Source organism: Varroa jacobsoni, unplaced genomic scaffold (genome assembly GCF_002532875.2).
Source record: "Varroa jacobsoni isolate VJ856 unplaced genomic scaffold, vjacob_1.0 scaffold_1329, whole genome shotgun sequence".
Lineage (NCBI taxonomy): Eukaryota > Metazoa > Arthropoda > Arachnida > Mesostigmata > Varroidae > Varroa > Varroa jacobsoni.
In genome coordinates this window covers 237,640-257,601 of record NW_019214231.1, presented here as the reverse complement: position 1 = coordinate 257,601, position 19,962 = coordinate 237,640, and the positions used below count along the sequence as shown (strand labels likewise).

At 37.9% G+C, this 19,962-nt stretch overlaps 3 protein-coding genes across 10 annotated transcripts; 1 reads left to right on the top strand and 2 right to left on the bottom strand.

Annotated features, from left to right (window-relative positions):
* Positions 1-382: 382 nt before the first annotated feature.
* LOC111268908 (uncharacterized) lies at positions 383-3,684 on the bottom strand. Of its 3 annotated transcripts, none has more exons than XM_022848131.2 (5): positions 3,434-3,684; positions 2,592-2,817; positions 2,122-2,306; positions 1,559-1,889; positions 383-865 (listed from the first exon to the last, which is right to left on the bottom strand). In XM_022848131.2, exons 2-5 carry the CDS (start codon positions 2,813-2,815, stop codon positions 667-669), a joined length of 939 nt encoding a protein of 312 aa, XP_022703866.1. In that variant the 5' UTR covers positions 2,816-2,817; positions 3,434-3,684; the 3' UTR covers positions 383-666. The 3 variants fall into 3 exon arrangements, with proteins under 3 accessions (XP_022703866.1, XP_022703862.1, XP_022703863.1); XM_022848127.2 differs by having other exon boundaries at positions 3,495-3,684; XM_022848128.2 differs by having other exon boundaries at positions 3,551-3,684.
* Positions 3,685-5,000: 1,316 nt separating this feature from the next.
* Vps50 (vacuolar protein sorting 50) lies at positions 5,001-16,339 on the bottom strand. Of its 3 annotated transcripts, none has more exons than XM_086971856.1 (15): positions 16,059-16,334; positions 14,472-14,570; positions 14,190-14,300; positions 13,859-14,029; positions 13,154-13,311; positions 12,479-12,644; positions 12,167-12,286; positions 11,850-12,037; positions 9,988-10,119; positions 9,507-9,663; positions 9,201-9,362; positions 8,562-8,914; positions 7,099-7,924; positions 6,503-6,592; positions 5,001-5,855 (listed from the first exon to the last, which is right to left on the bottom strand). In XM_086971856.1, the coding sequence occupies exons 2-15, from the start codon at positions 14,547-14,549 to the stop codon at positions 5,634-5,636; spliced, it is 2,934 nt and encodes a 977-aa protein (XP_086827982.1). In that variant the 5' UTR covers positions 14,550-14,570; positions 16,059-16,334; the 3' UTR covers positions 5,001-5,633. The 3 variants fall into 3 exon arrangements, with proteins under 3 accessions (XP_086827982.1, XP_022703851.1, XP_086827983.1); XM_022848116.2 differs by having other exon boundaries at positions 16,063-16,334; XM_086971857.1 differs by lacking the exon at positions 5,001-5,855 and having other exon boundaries at positions 6,539-6,646; positions 16,063-16,339.
* A 7-nt stretch (positions 16,340-16,346) lies between these two features.
* Positions 16,347-19,693, top strand: Chchd3 (Coiled-coil-helix-coiled-coil-helix domain containing 3). Of its 4 annotated transcripts, none has more exons than XM_022848120.2 (4): positions 16,347-16,432; positions 17,600-17,723; positions 18,360-18,537; positions 18,949-19,693. In XM_022848120.2, the coding sequence occupies exons 2-4, from the start codon at positions 17,607-17,609 to the stop codon at positions 19,131-19,133; spliced, it is 480 nt and encodes a 159-aa protein (XP_022703855.1). In that variant the 5' UTR covers positions 16,347-16,432; positions 17,600-17,606; the 3' UTR covers positions 19,134-19,693. The 4 variants fall into 4 exon arrangements, with proteins under 4 accessions (XP_022703855.1, XP_022703853.1, XP_022703854.1 ...); XM_022848118.2 differs by having other exon boundaries at positions 17,590-17,723; XM_022848119.2 differs by having other exon boundaries at positions 16,359-16,432; positions 17,574-17,723.
* Positions 19,694-19,962: the final 269 nt, after the last annotated feature.

The window sequence follows — 19,962 nt, the reverse complement described above, 5'->3', positions numbered from 1 at the left end:
CGAACAATATAACGATTTCTAGCCCTTTTTTTTTTCTAATAAAAACCCTGTTTAGCACTTATCGTACCCACTTCCTGTACAATTAATTTTAAGATTTTGTAAACGTAATACATTTACTAGAGAATTAAAATTAGGTGAAGTTATTATTGCTGCTCGCCTACATAAAGCTTACACTTTAAAACCTAATTAAGGATTTCCATTAAGCTTTTTGATTCTTATGTGAATAGCTAATATTTACAGTTTATATATATAAATGCCTAGTTTTCATTATTGTATTGTTTTATTTCTTGCATTGCTTTCAAATCAAATTTTTTTTCTGAATTTTTCTCATGATTTGGAAGTTATACATGCTTACGACAGTTGAAAAAACACACTGCATGACTAGGATTTCATTGTTGGGTATGTATTGAAAAAACTGAATGTTGATATATGCATAGAAACTCAGGAAGTACCATTCAAATGCTTCGATACTCCGCACTTAATGGGCAGCTTCGCGAGGTGTTCCAGATGAGTGAAACCACTGAGCGAACATCAAATAATAATGACTACGTTGAGAGTTCCAGTGCTCTATAATGTACCCGCTTTTTCCGAAGGTTGTATCGAAGCGCAGAGAATTGGAGTTCGAAGATGTAACTTTTGCACTAGAGGCATAGCATTATATAGTTTTTATAACTTAAGCTCAGGCCACCAAGATATTTTTTGTGGCTCTTCTTTTTGAGCCATTTTACTGCGAATAGCCCAGCGTAGTGCTTTTCGTGGTTTCGCACCTGGCTCCGGAAATTTATCCCAGAATTGTCGATACTGTTGATATCGCACTTGCGGTGAACAACGAGGCTTCGTAGGCGCCCACACATTTCGAGGTCGACTGGAAATTGAACATATTGGTTTTGCACAGGTAACTTATATAATACATTATAGGTAAATGAAGTATAGAACTTCTTTTACACACATTCATTCGCTACAACTGGCATCGAAAGGGAACCAATTCTTCCTAAAATAGAACAACAGTCATAGGGAAATATAGTATGCCATTCTCAGTATTTGAGTGAAGATGAGCTATTGTCCAGTTTCTTTGTGTTGGATTAACAGCTTGGAAAAATTAACAGCTTTCTTTTCCCGGAATTCACGGTTTTCGTTATTGCATGTTTTTAAGCAATTTCTCAAGCATCCTCAAATATTTTTACCAGGCCAGTTTTATACATCTGGATTTTTTGCGCATAAATTAACAACGTCTTAAAAAGGATATGAATTATCAATTACGTCATTCAGGTAAGAACCAACACTAGTTGTTGGATCTTTTTGCACATGTTGAACTTTTGGCTATTTTGAGCCCCTACATTTTGGGTTTTTCAAGCTGCTATTAGCCCATAATTTAATTTCACTGGAGTTATTTCTGTATAGAGTATTTAAACGATGTTTGTGCACGCTTGTTAAAGTAGAAGCGAAACTGTTTATCTTAAGATGCTCCTCAAAGATCCGCTTACGGCATCTTCTTAGATAAGAGCACAATGTTTTGCCCTTGGTTAGTATAGAACAATGCGATTTACAAAAGACTTACGTTGATAGACTATCGATAAGATCGAGCTGAGAGCTGCAAATGCGTCGCACAAATTGCTCAATCGTCTCATGTCCTGCCGCTGCAGTCCGATTCTCTGTCAAAGTTAACCATTTTTTCTTGTGACCTGTTCTAGGCCTCAAGTTTCCGTTTGTTGCTGCAGTTAGCCTCTGAGTGGTAAAATCGCTATTTGTAAAAGGTTGTGGCAGCTCCGGATTTGACTCTATCAGCTCATCAACGATTAGAGGAGACCGACAATATCCAGATAAAATTTGAATGTTCTTATCACTCAGGTCTTCGCGAGATAACAAATTCTCTAAGGGAAAGTCGGAATCTGAAAAATATGTTAAGCAACACGGTCCTGTTAATTTATGTGTAACAAAGATCACTGCTACATTTCACAAACGAAGCGACAGTGTGAACTACATATACGAATGTATGGCTGGAAGCCTCTTTCTGATAAAACTATGACATTTCAGAATCAATCCCACACTCGTTTACAATAACCTAATAAAACATCATAGAGGATATGAGCGTACGTTATACCTAAGCAGGAAGGCACGCACCGGAATTTTCCGTCGAAGACTCAAAATCAGAACGTATCGTGGGTATTTCCTCCACAGGTGTAGCAGAAGACGCTAGCTTGTCGGAAATCGGAATTTTCAAGTAAGATGAAATACTTAGATCAAGGTTTGAGGAGTTTTTTTCATAATTTAGGTACGGTGCAACATCGTCTTCGGTACTATTACAGCTGAAATCAACAAAAAGTAATTCAATAGATTCGACGTCCTACATGACTCAAAAAAATTATCTTTGCGTACTTATATAACAAAAATTAAAAGGTCCCTACACTGTAATCGAAGCTGGTCACCGCCGTTACAGACACTGTATTTCTTAATTTCATGGCGGTAGTTCGAACTGCAAGTCACTTAACGCTGGAATGATTCGGTTCATAGTCCAGACTTATGTTCTACCGTAGCAATCACATCAAGACCTGATTGTGAATAGAAATCGTTGTTTTAAATTTTAATGTTACCTTGAGTTTTTCGAGTCACATTTCGATGGTTGATAACAGGACGCTTGTTTGAGCTTATCTTTAAACGAACAAAACAATTTATCGTCCTGGATGATGTGTTTTTTTTGAAGCTCCTTGAGGATCTCCTTGTCTGAGACTCCTAGAAGAGCATCTTCAAGATCCGAAATGGCCTTTTGTAGTCGGTCCTCAAATCCACGCAATGCATTTTCGTCTTCCTCTACCATTTCTTTTTAAATATATATACAATTAGAAGCATACACTTAATTAGAATATGACTGGCGCAGTCGTTGTACTAGCCAATACTAGAGATTCTGTCGAATGTGACTGATATGCGATACCCTTATATGCCTTCCATCGAAGTTGGTTTCCGGGGTTCCATTATGCGTTGAACAAATGCGCTTTATAAATTCTAGAAATGTCTGTCGGTACTCTTTTCTAATTTCGTGAGCCTAATAATGTTTTTAACAACAGCTGTAGAAATAATTCAGATATCATGATTTTTATGTTTCTCAATTTTTGTCATTTACTCAATAGCCAATAGATCATACCCGATATTAGAGTTTTAGAATCTGATTTTTGGATGTTCGTATTCAGTTTTTTAACGCGTACTTCACTTATAAAATTGAAAAGTCAACTACGTTTCAGCACTATTGTCATCCCCACAACGTAAAATGTACGTAAAAACATTGTTGAAGTACAAATACGCAATTTACGACTGCGTACTGCAGTTACAATAATATCTTGAGCTCGATAGTGAAGATTGCTAATAATTTAGCGTTGCTGTTATTACTTAGCGACTTATGATTGCGTTTGGTGGTTATTTATTGTTTATATAGTGAGACCTCAAACTGAAAATGATGCTTCTTTGCCTATAGCTCAGGAACTTTCCAGATTCGAACTCACTCCAGCTTGTTGGGCTGTAGTGTGCACAAGTCAAAACCCACTCTTATCGTACATACTCTGCTTCCTGTAAGTGTCCACTGCACTAGGTCAATTGCTTTATTATGCTGTACCACTTGTCATTATTCACAGTGACAGACACCCTTGCCATGGTCAGCTGTGGAACGAAAACTAAAACTGCCCTGTTTAAGATGATTGTGATTTTTGCTGCTCACTCCGATCTCAAACCTAACGCGGTCTGCGAATCCCTTGAGAAAGACAAGAAGCTTCCATTATTTAAAGACAGTCTGGGATATACATTTCGAAGCAGGCCTCCACGTAGTTTCACAATATTTAGAGCTTTTAATCTAAACAATTTAATTTTTGGTTAAAAGAAATTTGCAGTAAATGGCAGCCCTTAAGTTCAGTTATTTTTCGTATATATTCTCTCTATTTTTGGACCCTACAATATGAGCTGAAAAATGTATTATTACCTGCCGCTATTGGTGGAGAAGGTTCTTTATATACTAAAAAGGCTATTTGTTTTTATAGGAAATTTTGCATGAAGTTAATAATATAATAATAAAAAAATTCTAATTTTCAAAACATGAGTCGCCATCACCAGATACAGCATTGTGGAACACTACTGCACAATTCCATATCTTTTTGCTATATTTTTTGATAATGTTTTCAGAGGAAATTTCTTTCTTCTTCCTAGAAATTCTTCTGAAAAAAATGATAAAAGCTTGATATCAATGTTTCACTTAACATGAATCAAAGTTTGAAAAACAGGGCGACTGAACTATATCAATACAACTTTTTCTGAACGATTAAATAATTTCATATAACTGGACAACATTATATTACTAATTGTACGAGGTAATTAAGAAAATATTTATACAATACTTAACTATTCGGGAGGTCGAATGCAACAGGTAAACAACACGTAATGCCGGCAGATGCTACTTCCATGACTTGCACACTAGATTGCGTTTGGTCGTCCCAAGGTAGCGGAATCTGTAAAATTTTTACGCTTGTCAAATGCAGCATGGATGTTCAAAAGAGCGGTTTCAGACTAATATTTACGGCTCCAACTCGGATCCTTCGAATCGCAGCATAAACGCTATCTCAGCAACAACCAACACACACATACACAGAGTACAACTTTTTACAAAAGCAACTAAAACTAAGCCGTTTTATGTTTTAACGTTCTTGACTATTATTACGATGTTTTTTCTCCTTCCTTTCCTGTACAACATCATGGACCTGTTCTTGCTAAATGGTATTTAGACTAACATTTACTATTGTTAATAAGTGCTGTTCTCATTATAATTCGCGTAATTTTTCTGCTATCTTCTATTTACAAGAACTAAGATGTTTGCTCTAAGAGCAGGCAGTCCTTTTTAAAGATAAAGCCACGTATCATAATTATCTGTGTAGATAATGGAAGCAGTCAAATAACCCTACTGAAGATCGCTGCAAATGCGTATTGGAAGACAAATGAAAGCTATGCTAGTGAATACTCGGTCATTATATTAATATAATAAATAGTTTTTTATTTCCATGTAAAATTTCTTACAACGCTTTTCTAATTACCTAATGTCTTTAAAAGAAATTTTTTTGTATATATTATAGTAAATAATAGGTAACATACAATGGCAATAAAATACGTGTGTTCTGCTTTCATCGCCTACAGGGAGCATATTTTTATTTTATCTCTTCTAAATTTTATAGGTCCGCGTTTAATGCTGAGGTTGATCACACCCTCCGACAGACATGAACGTGTATTATTCTAACTTATCTGTAGTTGGAGTGAATATAATCCATGTCACTTGGTCCAATACAATATTTGTAACCTCCTAATCGGCGGTTTTGCGGTCGCTAAGGGCGGCGATATGGTATATAAATATTTATTTATATATAAAAGAAAATTGCGCTGGTATAACTACGCCATCGCATACTACGTGAGCTGAAATTTCTTTGTCGAACAGAGATACGTTTATTTTTGTGTTGCATTGCTTTTACGCTGACATGATTATTTGGTCATTACTGTCCGACATGTCATCGCAAAACCATGCACACCAAAGTAATATACGTGCTCGTCCATCAGGTCTTTAGGTAGGCAGCTACCGATTTATACATTACAGATACCCTTCATAACATCTATCGCTGTTCCTCAATCATTTGCACGAGGCTTTGTCGCGCCCTCCGATTAACATGACTCATGGAGTTAACGAGGCCAAGCAGCTGTTTTTTTGAGTAGAAGGGTCCGTTTGTCACAAGCCATTCTTCTAGAGGACGGTCAATTAGGTAGTACGCTCTCACGAGAGCCTCTACCTGCGTCTGGTCAGGAACTGGTTTTAGCTTGACTCGCATACGTTCCACCTGCATTAAACATCAGTAATTCAAAATGCAGATTGGTTGCTTGCAGAGTTATTGCTGAGAACTTACGAGTAAACCATTATCTGCCAGCGACTTACATTGATACCGTACTACCGTTTTGGATAACTAAAGCTATCGAAGAAACGACGCCGTATGCTTCACTCGCAAATTCAGTGAGAAAATCTGAAACACTATTAGGAAAAAGCAAAGGCGTTTAGAAAAGATATAGTATACAAAATTCGCACATGGACTCTTAGAAGGAAATGCAAGGTTCTAATCGTTGTTTTAATATCGCAAAATGCGATACTTAAACATTTTTTAGTCTTCTGTTTTCATGCATCGAATAAACAAGAGGCTTAGTACAGGAAGATTCTTAAGTGAGAGACGCGAACTGTACATTCTGGATATTTATTTTGGTTCCTTGCATGTGAACTTGAAAATGTGGCGCTAGCATAGGAATCAGGAAAGTGAATTTGGTAGGCCCAAAAAAAATAGAGCTCAAAAGCAGTCATAGTCTTACATGAAGGACTACGCACTCTTACGCTAATAGATGTTTATCATTTAAAAAACACTATTTTCGCATATTTTGTTAACTGGTAAATAAGCCCTTTCTCAGCGAAGAATTTTATACCAATATGGATCTAACTCACCTTCGATAAGAACTGTTGCCAGTCAAGTTGCATAAGTGCCCTTCCAGCGTTGGAACATTTTTTTGCACTTGCAAATCCTTCGATAAACGCCTGGTGAATGGAATAATGTAGTAACCGTCAATGTTTGGCAGAAGCGAACACATCCTACTCTTTGGCAAGAAACACAATTCGTTTTAGCATACTATACATTTATCATAGTCTTGCTTTATAGTACGAAAATATTCCAAGATCTTTGCCTCAAGAAACTGAAATATCCTCAGGCTACCTAATGCATTAATAATTAATAGTATATCCATTATAGGCGGTACGCGTTCTATTTCCAAACAGATCTCTACTCGTTTCTAGGTTTTTTTCTGATGACATTACATTCGGAAACATTTTTGTTTCAAAACAAGCTTACACCCCAAGTTGCAAGTTATACAATGGAAGATGCTAGAGTTTGCAAAGTATGCGTTTCTTGGATAGTTGCTATATTATTGCTACACGTTAATCTTAGTTCTATAATAGCGGTGAGTAGATAGCTTGAAGAATAACATTGAAATGAGTAAATAAGTTTCGAATCTACGGTACCAAATGATAGCAAGAGCCAAATTTACCTGTGAACAGAGTCTCAGCGTGACAATCCAAAAATGCTTGAGAACTTCTTTAGGGAGGTTACTATCCCAAAGAGTCTGCTCTAAGTTCGTGAGTTGTTGTAACAGTAGGTCGACATAGGGGCTGTGTTGGGTTTGAATGTCCCTTAGATCCCAGTTGACACTGGACATTAGGTCAAGGATTTGAGGTAAATTTATAAATTTTGCTGGTACTGCTAGATAAACAGAGTGGTAGAGTTCGCGAGCGCAATCGGCATCTACAGTAAACTGGTCGAGTTTTTCTCGACTGTTTCCTGAAACATGTTGAGAACCACATATATCACCGTTTTCTCGTCTCTCCCGACCTTCGACTTGAGGAAGGAGTAGTTGCAGCTGTACGGAGAGAAACGTTAAGCTCTCGCAAGCTGCCACCCGTTTGCGAAGACTGAAGGTGTCCATGGCCCCGTCCTGCAATGGAGTTAAATCTGGCAGCTGTACTCGAAGCTCTTCAGAGCATGAACTTAATGATTCCTTTATTCGTTGAAGCACTCGTCGGCATGAAGGACTAACACTCCATGGGAAATTTTCAGCGCTCTCGCTTGCGAAGTAAGCTGACACTGTGTGAAGGTAGTATTCGAAGAGTTGAACTACAGAAGACAGGCCAAGCGCTGTCACTTTCTGACCTCCACCAAGAGCCGCCATCATATTTAGGTAGCGACCAAGAAGACGAAAAATAGTCAGCGACGTGTTCGTGATGGCATGCTTCGGAAATCGATGTTGCAATGATTTCTTCTCATCATCGTCTTCATCGTCTCCTCCTTCATCTTCAAATATCGAATTGTCTAAGTCGCTGGCAAAAGTAAAAAAAACGAACGTGTATGTAAAAGATACTTTATCTTTATCATATTCTCTAGTAGACTAGTTTTACGACGCCTTTGCCTGTTTTCTTAGTAAGCATCTTAATGGGCACAAACGAAATGACCTGGAATGCTACATCTACCGAAACAATTACACATAACAAAGCCTATTTATCGCTGGTCAATGAATATCACAGAAAAGTTCGTGATTGTATCTAATAAAGTATAACAGAGAGAAAACAATCCCTGCCTTGAGACGAATACTGGCTACCGTATTATTTACATGTTGGTTATAGTTCGAATTTAAAAATTTCCAGTGGAATAGGCAACTTAGACTACTCTATGTTTTGAGGTTCACGTCCCGTATTGCCATTAGGCATTCCATAGACGGCTGGCTCCCAGCACGAAGCGAACCTCGAACCTAGACAACGCGCCCCTAAGATTAGCAGGGAAATACGTTACCCACCAAGCTATCACGGGGACAGGCAACCCAGACTTGTAGCATAGTAATCACTCCATACAAAGAATGAGTTCTCAGTAATAAAATAACACCTGCTGCACATTACGCGTACGGAGCATCATACGTACGTTTGTATTTGCATTCAACATTTATTCTGGAAAACAACGAACCTTGATTGTACAGCCACCTCGACGGCAAACGGGTCGGGTGCGTCGGGCGTAAATGATATCTCGTTTTCTGAGAGTGTCTTCAAAGGCGAGGATGAAGATGGCAGCATTTTTTCGCTCCTAGCGGCTTCTTGAGCAGCATGCAAGAAGCAAAATTCATGAAGATTATCCAGGGAAAATCCATCTCGCACTGGCATTAGCTCCCACGATTCGTGCTCCAGGTAAGTTTTTAAGGTTGCCAGACTTTGACCGTGATATGAGTGTAAATAACGCAGACACTGTTCCTCAGCGCTCGTCTCCAGGTCGCTACTGCATCCTGACTGTTCACAAAATAACTCACCCACTTCTACCATTACCTAAATAGATAAATAGGAAAAAAGAATGTACATTAATACCCTTCCTCTAGCCTAACAATATTTAATTGTACGTAATGTATTACTAGAAATTATTTATTGATAAATAACTACATTACAGCAGGAACTTCTTTCATAAAATGGTTCATCTCTATAGCATCATAAGCAATAAGACCGTTACAAGATCTAAAAATAAAAAACGCTTTAGCTCTTACGATAGGTCGATAAATGTATATCGCGGGACACAATCAATCGCGGTACAATTTTTCGTGTAAAAGTATGTCGTCACCTTTGTAGTATTTATCACAGCGATGAATTTATCAAATTCTGTCGTAGCATGCCAACTGAAGGAGCTAAGGAGCAATTTGAATTTCTGCTGCATGTCCGACCAAAGCCTATGTAAACCATTCCGAAGCTTCTGACGGGCCAGACATTTCTCGCCCACTTTTTCCTAAAAGAAAAATTTATTGCAATGTTATATACATAAAGTTAAAATAGGTAAATTTGTCCGCCGCTGCACTAGTTGTTCGCTTAAAGCTAAATGATTCAGGTATAGCTCTCGTATTGTATTATATATGAGCATATGAGTTCTTACCTTTGAGGGACTACTGTGCGTAGAGGATGCCGGAGAACCCAGCATGTTGTTTGGTTCGGCGGGCTGCGATTTCAATGTACCCACGGGTGGATGATGCTCCGAGGAGCTTACAGGAACGTCGCTAGCATCACCTCCATTAGCCGCTTCCGGCTCACTCCTGTATGAATGAATGTAGCCAAACACTGCTTAAAGATACAGATATGTTTTCCTGAAGAATGGTTATAAGCATGAAAAAAGATCGTTGAATTTCTATAAAGTGATATGTAATTCTATCGAAATATAATGGTTGCTTCGCCGTGTTTATCTGTGCATATTAAATCATTGCAATCATTTTGTTAAGGTGTTAAAAACTGTATTTTTGTATTTGCTTCAACCGATATTTTGGTTGAAGTCTTCTTTGTTGGATGCAAATATTTGTCTAACTCGCTCTCAGTGGATTTGGAGAGCACGATCTCATAACCATGCAGAGTGTGGCACATACCTGTGGCTATGGGCGCTATCACTGTCATCTTCTTCATCCTTCACGCCTCGTTCGTGCCATTCAAGAACTTGTCGATAGCTCACCATTAGCCTAAAGAACGCTTGGGCCAATTCTCGTAAGCATTCCGGATATCTTAGGAAAGTATCGAACTTATTTTCAGTTAAAACCTAAACTTCATGTCCACCGAGGCAGCTTAGCAAGTTGGATTCACAGCAAATTGCTATACGATAAACTGCCATTTCAATTAGTCTGTTGCGATTTTATCGGTAGCCTTCAATGCCAATTTGATATCTGCGCGTATGACAATTGTTTTTAGTCAAAAATAATATAAATGATTACAAGAAAGTCCGGCTAACTTTGAATAACTTTTGAGCTACGCGTTGCTGGTAAACAAAATTTGAATGGTAAATACTCTAACGCTCTAGAAATTCGTGAGCGAGGACCGAGGCAATTCACTAGGGAAATAGTTCAAAAGGAAAAACGTCTTTTAGTCTCGAAAATTAAGGTTCCGAAATTAAGATTTTGTTCTCCGTGCGACTTCATGTCGCAGTAGAAACATATTGGTGACTAACGAAGACATTAGGCAAGGAGGCCTTGAACGAAAGCACAGTACGTGAACGATGTAAACATTTCAAGGACAAGGATTAGGGTTTTGAAGATAAGCAAGAAGGAAGCCAGATCTCGGGGCCCAAAAAAGAGGAACGCATTGCCGTAATCAACGAGGCTTTTTACGAAAGCAGAGTTGGGGTCTAAAGGTTCTGTCGGCTAAAACTGGCCTTTCCTATGTAAAGAATCGTACTCCAAATACTTAAAAAGCTGAAACTAAGTAAAAAAAATGGGCCTCCCGTGAATGGATTTCAATGTAGGTTGAAAATGGGCATGGTGTATTTCATCTGTAATTTTAATTAACAAAATGCCTAGAGCGGTCACCATAAACGAGGAAGAATGGTTCATCCTCCACTCTCAGCCGAAAAGGGACCTGGCGAGAGAATGGCATCACCCAGGAGAAAAATGGAATTCGGTGACAGTGTCGACTAGGTTCAAACCTAAGGTTATGGTTGTACTTGGAAAGGACATCTGAGGTTTACTACTATGAAATACCCGTTGAAAATGAATGCAGCCCGTCATCGCCATTTTTCTAAAAGGCTCATGGACCGTTGGCATCGCAATACTCGATACTACTAGATGACAACGCTAGAACTTATTCCCATGCTTCAATAGCTTCCTGGATTGAACAAAGGAATATCTAATGTTGGCCACAGCCCTTTTATTCTAGTGATCTAAGTCAGTGTGATTGCAAGGCTTTCCATGTTCAAAAGAGGATAACTCTTGGTCAAGCATATCCCACTATCGATTTACTTCGAGATATATATATATATATATATATAGGGCTCTTCAGAAGCTCCCAGAGCGCTGGGACAAGCGTGTAAAAAATAAGGAAAGCACCTTCAACAAATATGGGAAAATTATCATTCTTGCCGAGCCAGTTCAAAAGTTATTCAATTCCAAAGTCCTAATCTTATTAACCTTAACTTCACACGAATTGTATCAATCACATATGAAGACTACATATTCGAATGCGCTAGCTGGTTTAGTATCAGACATTATTGCAGCTACTGCTTAAAAAGATGTTCAACATCAATAACAACAGTCCGAACAAACGATTAGTTATGTTATTAGACAGAGCGCTTTAAAAATTACCTGACTGATCTGCTATTAAACTACATTCTTATGGCGGAAATGGCCATTTTATTTCTATTACTTCCGTATTTTGGTGAATATGGCCACAAGTGTGCTTAGATCTAATAGCCTAAATAATTAAAACCCAGATAGAAGGCGTTTTTGTGCATATCGATACTGACCTATCTTCGTTAACTGCTTGGCAAAGATCAGCGTACTGTTTTTTGCCAGGCTCCCCATGTTGCCCATGCTTTGCGACGGTAACCAGTGAAAGATTGTGGATAGTTAACGTAAAGTGCATAAGGAGCTGATCAAGGATGTTGGGACCGCGGCCAAGAAGCGTCAACGCCGAAGTGAGCTTCGCATACGCCTGCGTCCAATAAAGTGAAAATTTTAGTACAAATACATATATATATAACTTCTGCGTCATATTGATAAAGTTAGTTTTATTAAATGCGTGTTAAGTAACGATAAGTAAGTTTGTAAGCTAGACACTGACCTCTTCATTGTAGTCCAAGCAGAGCTTTGAAAGAGCTACATCCAGTTGCTGCTCGGTCTTTTCAAGGGTACGGTCAAATTTTAGGGAGAGTTGTTTCATACAATCGAACTGCTGGTAGTCCTGTGAGCAAGAAAGGTGCGCATATTTAATGCCGCTTTATTGGTCTTGGCCCTCCCTTTATGTTATTAAAATACTGTCAGTTGTTTGGTCGGTTTGAAGGATCGCTTTAGAACGAATGAAGGGCAAAAAGTAAGCTTCTTTGAGGTTCTTAATGAATATAGATAACCACACTGCAATGTAACGTGTAACCACCTGCAATGCTTGACGACACTCCAGCAAAAGCTGTATAGCGGTGGGATATTCGCGCATTTCAAGGAGCTCATAGAGACGGATATCTGTTTGATGCAAAGTCTTGATCACTGACAGCTTTGACAGTGTATCCATTAAGAGGTTTCTTCGTCTGGCACATTGAAGAACTCTGAAGTGCGAATCCGATACACATTACCGTTATTGCTTAAGTTAATCGTTTTATGAGTCGAAAAATCAAGATCTAGGACTATCACGCAATAGAGTATAAAAGTACTACAGTCAAGAAGAGACCCCGGGTTCAGGATTATGCTTCTTTATTTTTCAAATTGAACTCACTAAGTATGGTCATTTATTTACTTTATTGGTTTGCTCGCCATTTTTCCTTCCAGACGTATCTACTGGTCTGAGAATTTTCAAGTATTATTAATTGAAAATAATTAACTCCTATGCGCTTATTATATTTTCGAATAATTCATAAACGCATCTAAGAGGTCCAGCGAAAACCTGTGTCCCTGTATAATGTTTGAAAGGTGACATAGACCGTCGTCGATCTTGGTAAGAAAAGAGATACGAGCTGAATACTTGAATTCTTTAAACATCTTCTATTAAACTAAACGCAGTTAGATTAAAAGGAAATAATTGAAATGCTCTTGAAAAGTATGTCGTAGGTTAACCAACCTGAGGTTTTCATCAGTAAAATCTGTCTGAGTGCGCCTGAGTGCTCTGCGCGCTTCCACGCACTGGGCTAGGCAGTCTGTTAGTCGAGACTGTAATGCCACAACATGGACGATCTCTGCAGAGTACTCCGACTGCTTTCCGACTATCAGTTGATACACCTACACAGCCCAATAAGAAAAAAGAGAAATTTTTTTTCCTTATAGTGTCGTGTTTGAGAAGTTCAATTAGGACTTGTTTATTGGAGAACGGAGCAGTAGGTAAACAAAATTAGCTTGACACTTAGACTTACCGTTTAGTTTACACCCAAGACAGCCTCTATTTCAACTATATACCTACTTCTGTACACATTAACGTTTTCTACACCAAATAGAAATATATAACACCGAATAAAACAACTTATAATAATGTTATTAGGTAACTGGTGCGCTCGATAAATGTGTTTCTTGACAGTGTTTCAAAAGGCATGCTCTTCTCGTAGTTATTTACAAGTTCCCCCAATAAGGAAGTAGTCCTTGAATGACCCATAGGTCGTGCAATAGAAAATTGTATTGCACGATTTGCGAGTAATTCATCTTGAATCAGTGCATAATTATTTATGATTTACCAGTTAGAACTTAGTAATCAATGTTTAATCAGTAATTGCGAATGGTGGCAACTAAGTTGTTAGAAAGAATAACCAGGATTTAGCACCCTACAACTTCTCACCTTGTTGGTAACGACAGCGAGCTGCTTCTCCAGTACTTGCCGATTAATGTTGACTAACTCAGGAGGTACACCATCGGCTAACTTCTCCAGTTCAAACAGCGATGAGTCAAACTTCTCATCATAGTATCGAGGATCGATTGAGTCTAAGAGAGCTTCCTCTACGGCAGGGTCCTGAATTGTAAATGTAGGTCAATGTATATAAAAACCGTTACCTCTTTTAGACGTTTCATAAATGTTATACACAAATTGCTCTTTTGTGGCGCATCACGCTTAAATTTCAATTATCAGGATATTAGTCGAAATACAAAAAAATTGAATGATTACTTAATACCTTAAGCGCATGCTGGATCGGCACTCGCTGGGGCACGATAGTGTCCTCAAGAAAGGTTCCGCTCTCTAAATGATTCTTTGTTTCCGAATTTGGACTTCTCAGTTGTTGAACCTATTAGATAAGACATTTAAACACATCTCGCTCGACAATATTTAATTATATACATATATTCGAAATTAAACTGCTATCTTAGTTCATATGGATTATAACGTCGAAGTATACATATTAAGAGGCACACCGCTTTCCTTGCGGTAAAGTTTACGGTTTGCCTCTAGTTGTAACCTTTTCCTGAAGATCTTGAACGAAAGCAGATTTCTGTAGCGGTTTTACGGCATCCTTCAGTCTGCGGCTAAGGTCCATTTCAGGCTTCGACGACACCACCTGCCGGCATCACATTGTATGTATTGGCTCTGTCGTATTATTTTAGTTAATTTGCATGTAAAAACTTCAACGCGTACTATCTACGAACGTTTGCTTTCATCTCAATCTCACGGGCTCTTGTCGACATTCAAATGTGAGCCTTTACGTATCTGTACTTGCATTTGACGACCAAATTTAGCATTGAACATAGCAGCTAATTTCATTTATGTATTGATACTTAATGTTTTGTTTACACTTTTACTTATCAAGCATACATGAGTGATTGTTTTCTGGACGCCAAGAAATATGGACAAGAGCTCTACACGTTGCTTCAACGGCGAACAGCCAAGTCGGAAGTAACTAGATTGAATTCGTCCACAAAACAAACGCATGTGGAAATCCAAGAAGCAGTTGGACACATTTCCGGGTTATATAGATGAAAAATTATTGAAAATAATTGCCTACTTCAAGCTTACAAAGGAAATACAAAAAAAAAGAAAGTTTACAAAAAAAAAACACAACGTTGTATATTGATAACATATAGGCAACCCGCTTTTTGTACTGAAGTAACGAAAAATTAGTCAATGCTAGGTTACCTACGTAAGTGTGTACAATTGCGTGTCGTAGCTATACAATTAAATATAATTATACATCAGACACCAATAAAAATGCTTTAAGCTAGATTATATTTTACACATCCTTACGGGTACAATTGTTGAGTGGTGCTTAGTTTAGATAATGATAGTAATAGTTGGTTGACAATAAATGCTTTTTGACTTGTTTAAAGAGGCACAAAAAGCTATCGCTTTATTGTGCCTCTTTAAACAAGTCGTATCTTATTATCACATTCTTAGTTGGATCACGCTATTGCTCTAATAATTAGCACTAGTTTTATTTTGTATGTCTAATCTACCTAAATCGTTTTCTAAATAAGTTTTCTATTTGATCGATATTTTGGTCTTTGTTTAACTGTGTGCAACTTGGTCATTTTTTCGAAATGAATCTTTTTTTGCTAGTATAGATATTGAAGAGTGCACAATGTACGAGTTCTCACTACCGTTATTTTGTATAAATAAAGATCCTAGTTGGCACTGATAGCAAGCCGCAGTGGGTATTACTTTGTTACGCCATTGACACTGACCCTTAATAATTCAAGCTTATTGCCGTTTTTTTTATTGTATATTTTGAATCAGTGAGACACATGAAAGAGAGAACCAGAGATCTAAAAATTTTCAAAAACAGTAAGTGCTTGGAAGCTTTACTAGAATACGTCAAATCTGTATAGAACATGAGATTTGTATCCTTTAGTAACTGGTAAGTTTATGTAATGCTATCAAATATTCTTCATGCTTTTCTTACGAATAAAAATAGGTTTCTTTTAGAAGATTGTCTAATCTCTTAAATGCATTGTGTTAGAATTCAGTGAAATATTTCTCAAGGTATAAAACAAAAACTCAATATATTGAATATTATATATCTATAGGTATATATACGTATAATCTAGCCTACCCACAAGTGTCAAAACCAGCTGGCTAGAAACTCTTGAAACTCGGTGATCTGGTGCATGTCATCACTGCTAATTGACCGGTTGGCTACCAGCGATCGTTTCACATTCTCTGTAACCCAAACATCACTTTACTGTGTAGGACCCGATTGGGGTTAGCACGCACGTTGAAATCGAATTTAGCTGCGAACTCAAGTTGTCTGAAAAACAACCTCGTCGGATCACCCATCAAACTCGATCCGATTCGAGCACAACTTGATGTAGCGGTGTCCTGTATTTGGTTTTTCGTGCAGGCATATAAGGGGCGCACCATCGAGTGGTTTCGAAGTGAGGTGACTTGTCTTCGAAGGTACCAAAAGTTCGATTTATTATCTAAAAGGTAAGCATTCCTACACTTCTGTGAGGTACTGAGGAGGGAAGATTTCTATATGTAGATTATAACTAGCCGATCTTAGAAAGCACTTAGTTAACTTGATAACTGCCCAATGGTATCAACTGCTGATTTTAGACGTTCCCCGCGCTGTTTAACTATTAAAGTGCTCCTAATGGAACGAAGACTTCATGGTAATCGATAAGAAAACAACTGTTCGAACTTCTACCTTTACTTTCGAATAGCGCTAATTAAGTACAATTAAATAACACCAAAGTGGTCCATATAGTAAAGGCAACAATGAAGCTCGTATCTGATTCTTGTTTTTTGCTACTATGCAAACGGCAACATGGTTAGTGCCCCCTGTATTTTATTAGCATGAATTTTTAGCTATGAACGTGATTCCAAGCCGACTGGACCGCTCTAGGAGTCCGGATTTTATGAAGCAGTTCTCTGACCATATCTGAATTTCACAATGCTTACAAAGCTTTTGTGAAGCAGAACAAGCAATTTAATGTGTTGTTTGTGTCCATTAAGAGTGCCCAATTCGACTGTGTAAGCAATGGCTGTTTATGATATTCATTTTATATCACTACAACATGAGAAGAAATTATCGTTAAGAAAAGCGGTATTAGGATTACTTATGGCCAATTAAGTAAACAAAATTTTATGGCTTATGTTTGAAATAGTTACGGTTTTTTTAGCCATAATGTACATTTAAAAATCAATTTCTAGACGTTCGAATGCACGGTATTTTAAAGAACACAGTATCGAAGTTAACCAAATTTCGGTTGCTACACGTATTCTTTGAATCGCAGAGCTGAATGATCCTAAGATCTAGACTATCCCTATGTGCTAATTTAAATTAATACCTTTTAGCTATGCATGTCTAATCACTATATCTGACATTGTGTAAAAGCGAAATTAACTGATGAGTTGGCACGTAAACAATACGTTGTGTCACCACCGTTCTTCTTACCACGGTTATTCTTATAGCTCTATGATTCATGTTTGGTTCCGATAGTTTGATTTTTGCCTACCTCGTTATTTTTTCTGAATCATCGTTAAGTTATTTGCTAAAGCTACGGAACTAGCCTTTTGAGTACGTTAAATTTGGATAATGGATTGTGGGCTTTTGCCATGACGACAGGAAGTTTCTTCACCAGAGCGTTTCAGAATCGACATGGGTGGCACTCCGTCAACGCGCCGAGTAACGGTTGTCAACAGCACGGACCCTGATGTCATCACAATTTCGGATGACGTTGTTCAAAGACTTGACTCCGCCCTCAGGTCGCCCAGGGTTAGTAACTTCTGTTCTGAAGTTTTCATATCGCGCTTCTTCGGCCACCTAGCGTTCTGTTTTGTTGAAATTTAAAATTTATTAACCTGCTCTCAGTGGACCCAGTGTCTCAGTGTATCATGTAGCATTAATCACTAGCACATGATTAACAACATAGCAGAATATATCATAATATTTCTTTCTTAATGCAAACTGTATATACGGCTGATGGCAGGCTTTAGTCTTTACCTTTGGGACATTGAGGTACTCATACAATTTTCTTTATTAAAGTAAAGGAAAAAACTGAGACAATCGGTGCTTGCGAATCAAGCCCGTTTTTTTTTTACGAAATTCATATATTTCATTCCGATTTTTGTAAGATTTTTTATAAATTTCAAATAAAATACATATTTCACAGTATAGACACGCCTACATGACCAAACAGATACGCCCTCCACTAATATACGTTTTATGTATATAAAAATATGCGAGGATATTTACGTTTGTTTACTTCGGTAAGATTAAGTATCAAAAAAATTCGAGAAGTCATTGAACATTTTCTATCAGTAGAATGCTTCATCTTAGGCTTCGCAGCCATACGTATAGCTTAATATACCTCCAAATAAACACACTATGTTACGTGTGCATTTCACTTAGGGTCCTGCTGCAACCTCTGGGGTCCCCGCTGGCATCGGTTACCCGTCCTACAGCGAAATGAGCGGTCGATCGCATCAAACAGAAATGGACAAGCTCGATCAAGAATGGAGACAGCGACTCGACGGGCTTGATCAGCAGAATCAACTGCTTTATAAATTAGCTACGAGTAAATTTACCGGTGTGTTGATACTCCAATACCGCCTTTCCAATCTCTATCGAGGAGCGGTCTCTACATTAAGTGTGTACTACCATACGCAATCTTAGAATTGCTAAAAGTGCTGGAAACGTTGCTATCTCATAGAAATTACTTGTTACGCTTGCTTGCTTTTTTACAACCGCTAGCAGAGAAAAGAATAGAATCCATACAGTATTTAAGGGCTGTTTTATCGATAAGTGGAGAATTTACCGCTCAGGTAGAGATCAAGGGCCGGAAGGAATTTTCACTACAGATAGATGTTTCTTTTCGTAGCAAGGCACTGTTTGTTGTATTCAGAAACTAAGTAACAATTGATACGACTTTAGGCATATTTACTGGGCTACAAACATCTATCGTATCCATAAACATTTCACTGTTGTCAACATTTTACAGCTGAGGTGGCTGACGTCCATCGAGAGTATGTGAGTGACTTTATGAAGCCAGTCTGTCAAAACACACAGAACGCAGTCCTCGAGTGCTATCAAAAGAATAGCAAGCAACCGCTACAATGTTCACGGGAGGTAGCTGCATTTCAAAATTGCGTCTCTGCTACGCGTCTGCACTTGTCGGCAAAATAGTACTAAGTTCAACATCAATCGAAGTGGTCCAGCTAAAGAAATTATAACAAACAAACCCATAACAAATAGGTAAATGCATGCGTGCTAAATAGACTCTATCGTGAACGACTATCTTCGAAGAGCATTATTGTCTGCCCGTCACAAAACAAGTTTGTTGTAAATCTATTAATTTCTATAATGTTATCGAAAAAGAAAAAGCAAATGTTGTTAGAATAGAGTGAAGTAATGGTACAACTATGAATTAGCTGGTACCCCGGTATGTTGATTGTCAAATGATGTGGTTCCTTTTTTGCAAATATTGTACCTCCATTAGTAACTGAAACCTAATTAATTGGAATGAGAGCGTATAAGCTACAACGAATTCTATGTAACTGAGAAATTGATGTAATGCGACGGCTGTATTATTACACTGTTATGATAATTTTTGAAGAATGAGCGAAGCAAATAAATTTGCAAACTGATTGAACATTAATAAATTCAGATGGATTCAATGTACAACCTATGACAGCAAGTTCGAAAGGAATAAAAGCCAAGGGTTGTTATAAACTAGGAAAAAGAAAGTTTTTTAATAGTAGCGTGTAGTGTTACCTAATATGACCTAAATGGATTCAAACTTTATTATTCGTTTACTAGGCATGGTATCAATCGAATCTATTAATCAGCTTTATATATATCATCGTCATCCATTACTAAGATCGTACTCAAGATTAGGGACGCCACGCATCTTCGAAAATTTCTTTCTATTATATATTCTATTCACTAGACTGCATCTCTATTCACGCATGCACCCTATTACATCTTCGAGAAGACTCATTAACAACCGGTAAAA

Coding starts and splice junctions, on each gene's coding strand:
- LOC111268908 (XM_022848131.2), bottom strand. CDS start 2,815: ATGGTAGAGGAAGACGAAAATGCATTGCGTGGATTTGAGGACCGACTA. Junction 2,307..2,591: donor TGTGACTCGAAAAACTCAAG/GTAACATTAAAA, acceptor TGTTGATTTCAG/CTGTAATAGTACCGAAGACG. Junction 1,890..2,121: donor GTCTTCGACGGAAAATTCCG/GTGCGTGCCTTC, acceptor CATATTTTTCAG/ATTCCGACTTTCCCTTAGAG.
- Vps50 (XM_086971856.1), bottom strand. CDS start 14,549: ATGGACCTTAGCCGCAGACTGAAGGATGCCGTAAAACCGCTACAGAAA. Junction 14,030..14,189: donor CGATCCAGCATGCGCTTAAG/GTATTAAGTAAT, acceptor TTTACAATTCAG/GACCCTGCCGTAGAGGAAGC. Junction 13,312..13,858: donor TCGCTGTCGTTACCAACAAG/GTGAGAAGTTGT, acceptor TGGGCTGTGTAG/GTGTATCAACTGATAGTCGG.
- Chchd3 (XM_022848117.2), top strand. CDS start 16,724: ATGAAGCTCGTATCTGATTCTTGTTTTTTGCTACTATGCAAACGGCAA. Junction 16,776..17,589: donor ACTATGCAAACGGCAACATG/GTTAGTGCCCCC, acceptor TTTCTTCACCAG/AGCGTTTCAGAATCGACATG. Junction 17,724..18,359: donor CCGCCCTCAGGTCGCCCAGG/GTTAGTAACTTC, acceptor CATTTCACTTAG/GGTCCTGCTGCAACCTCTGG.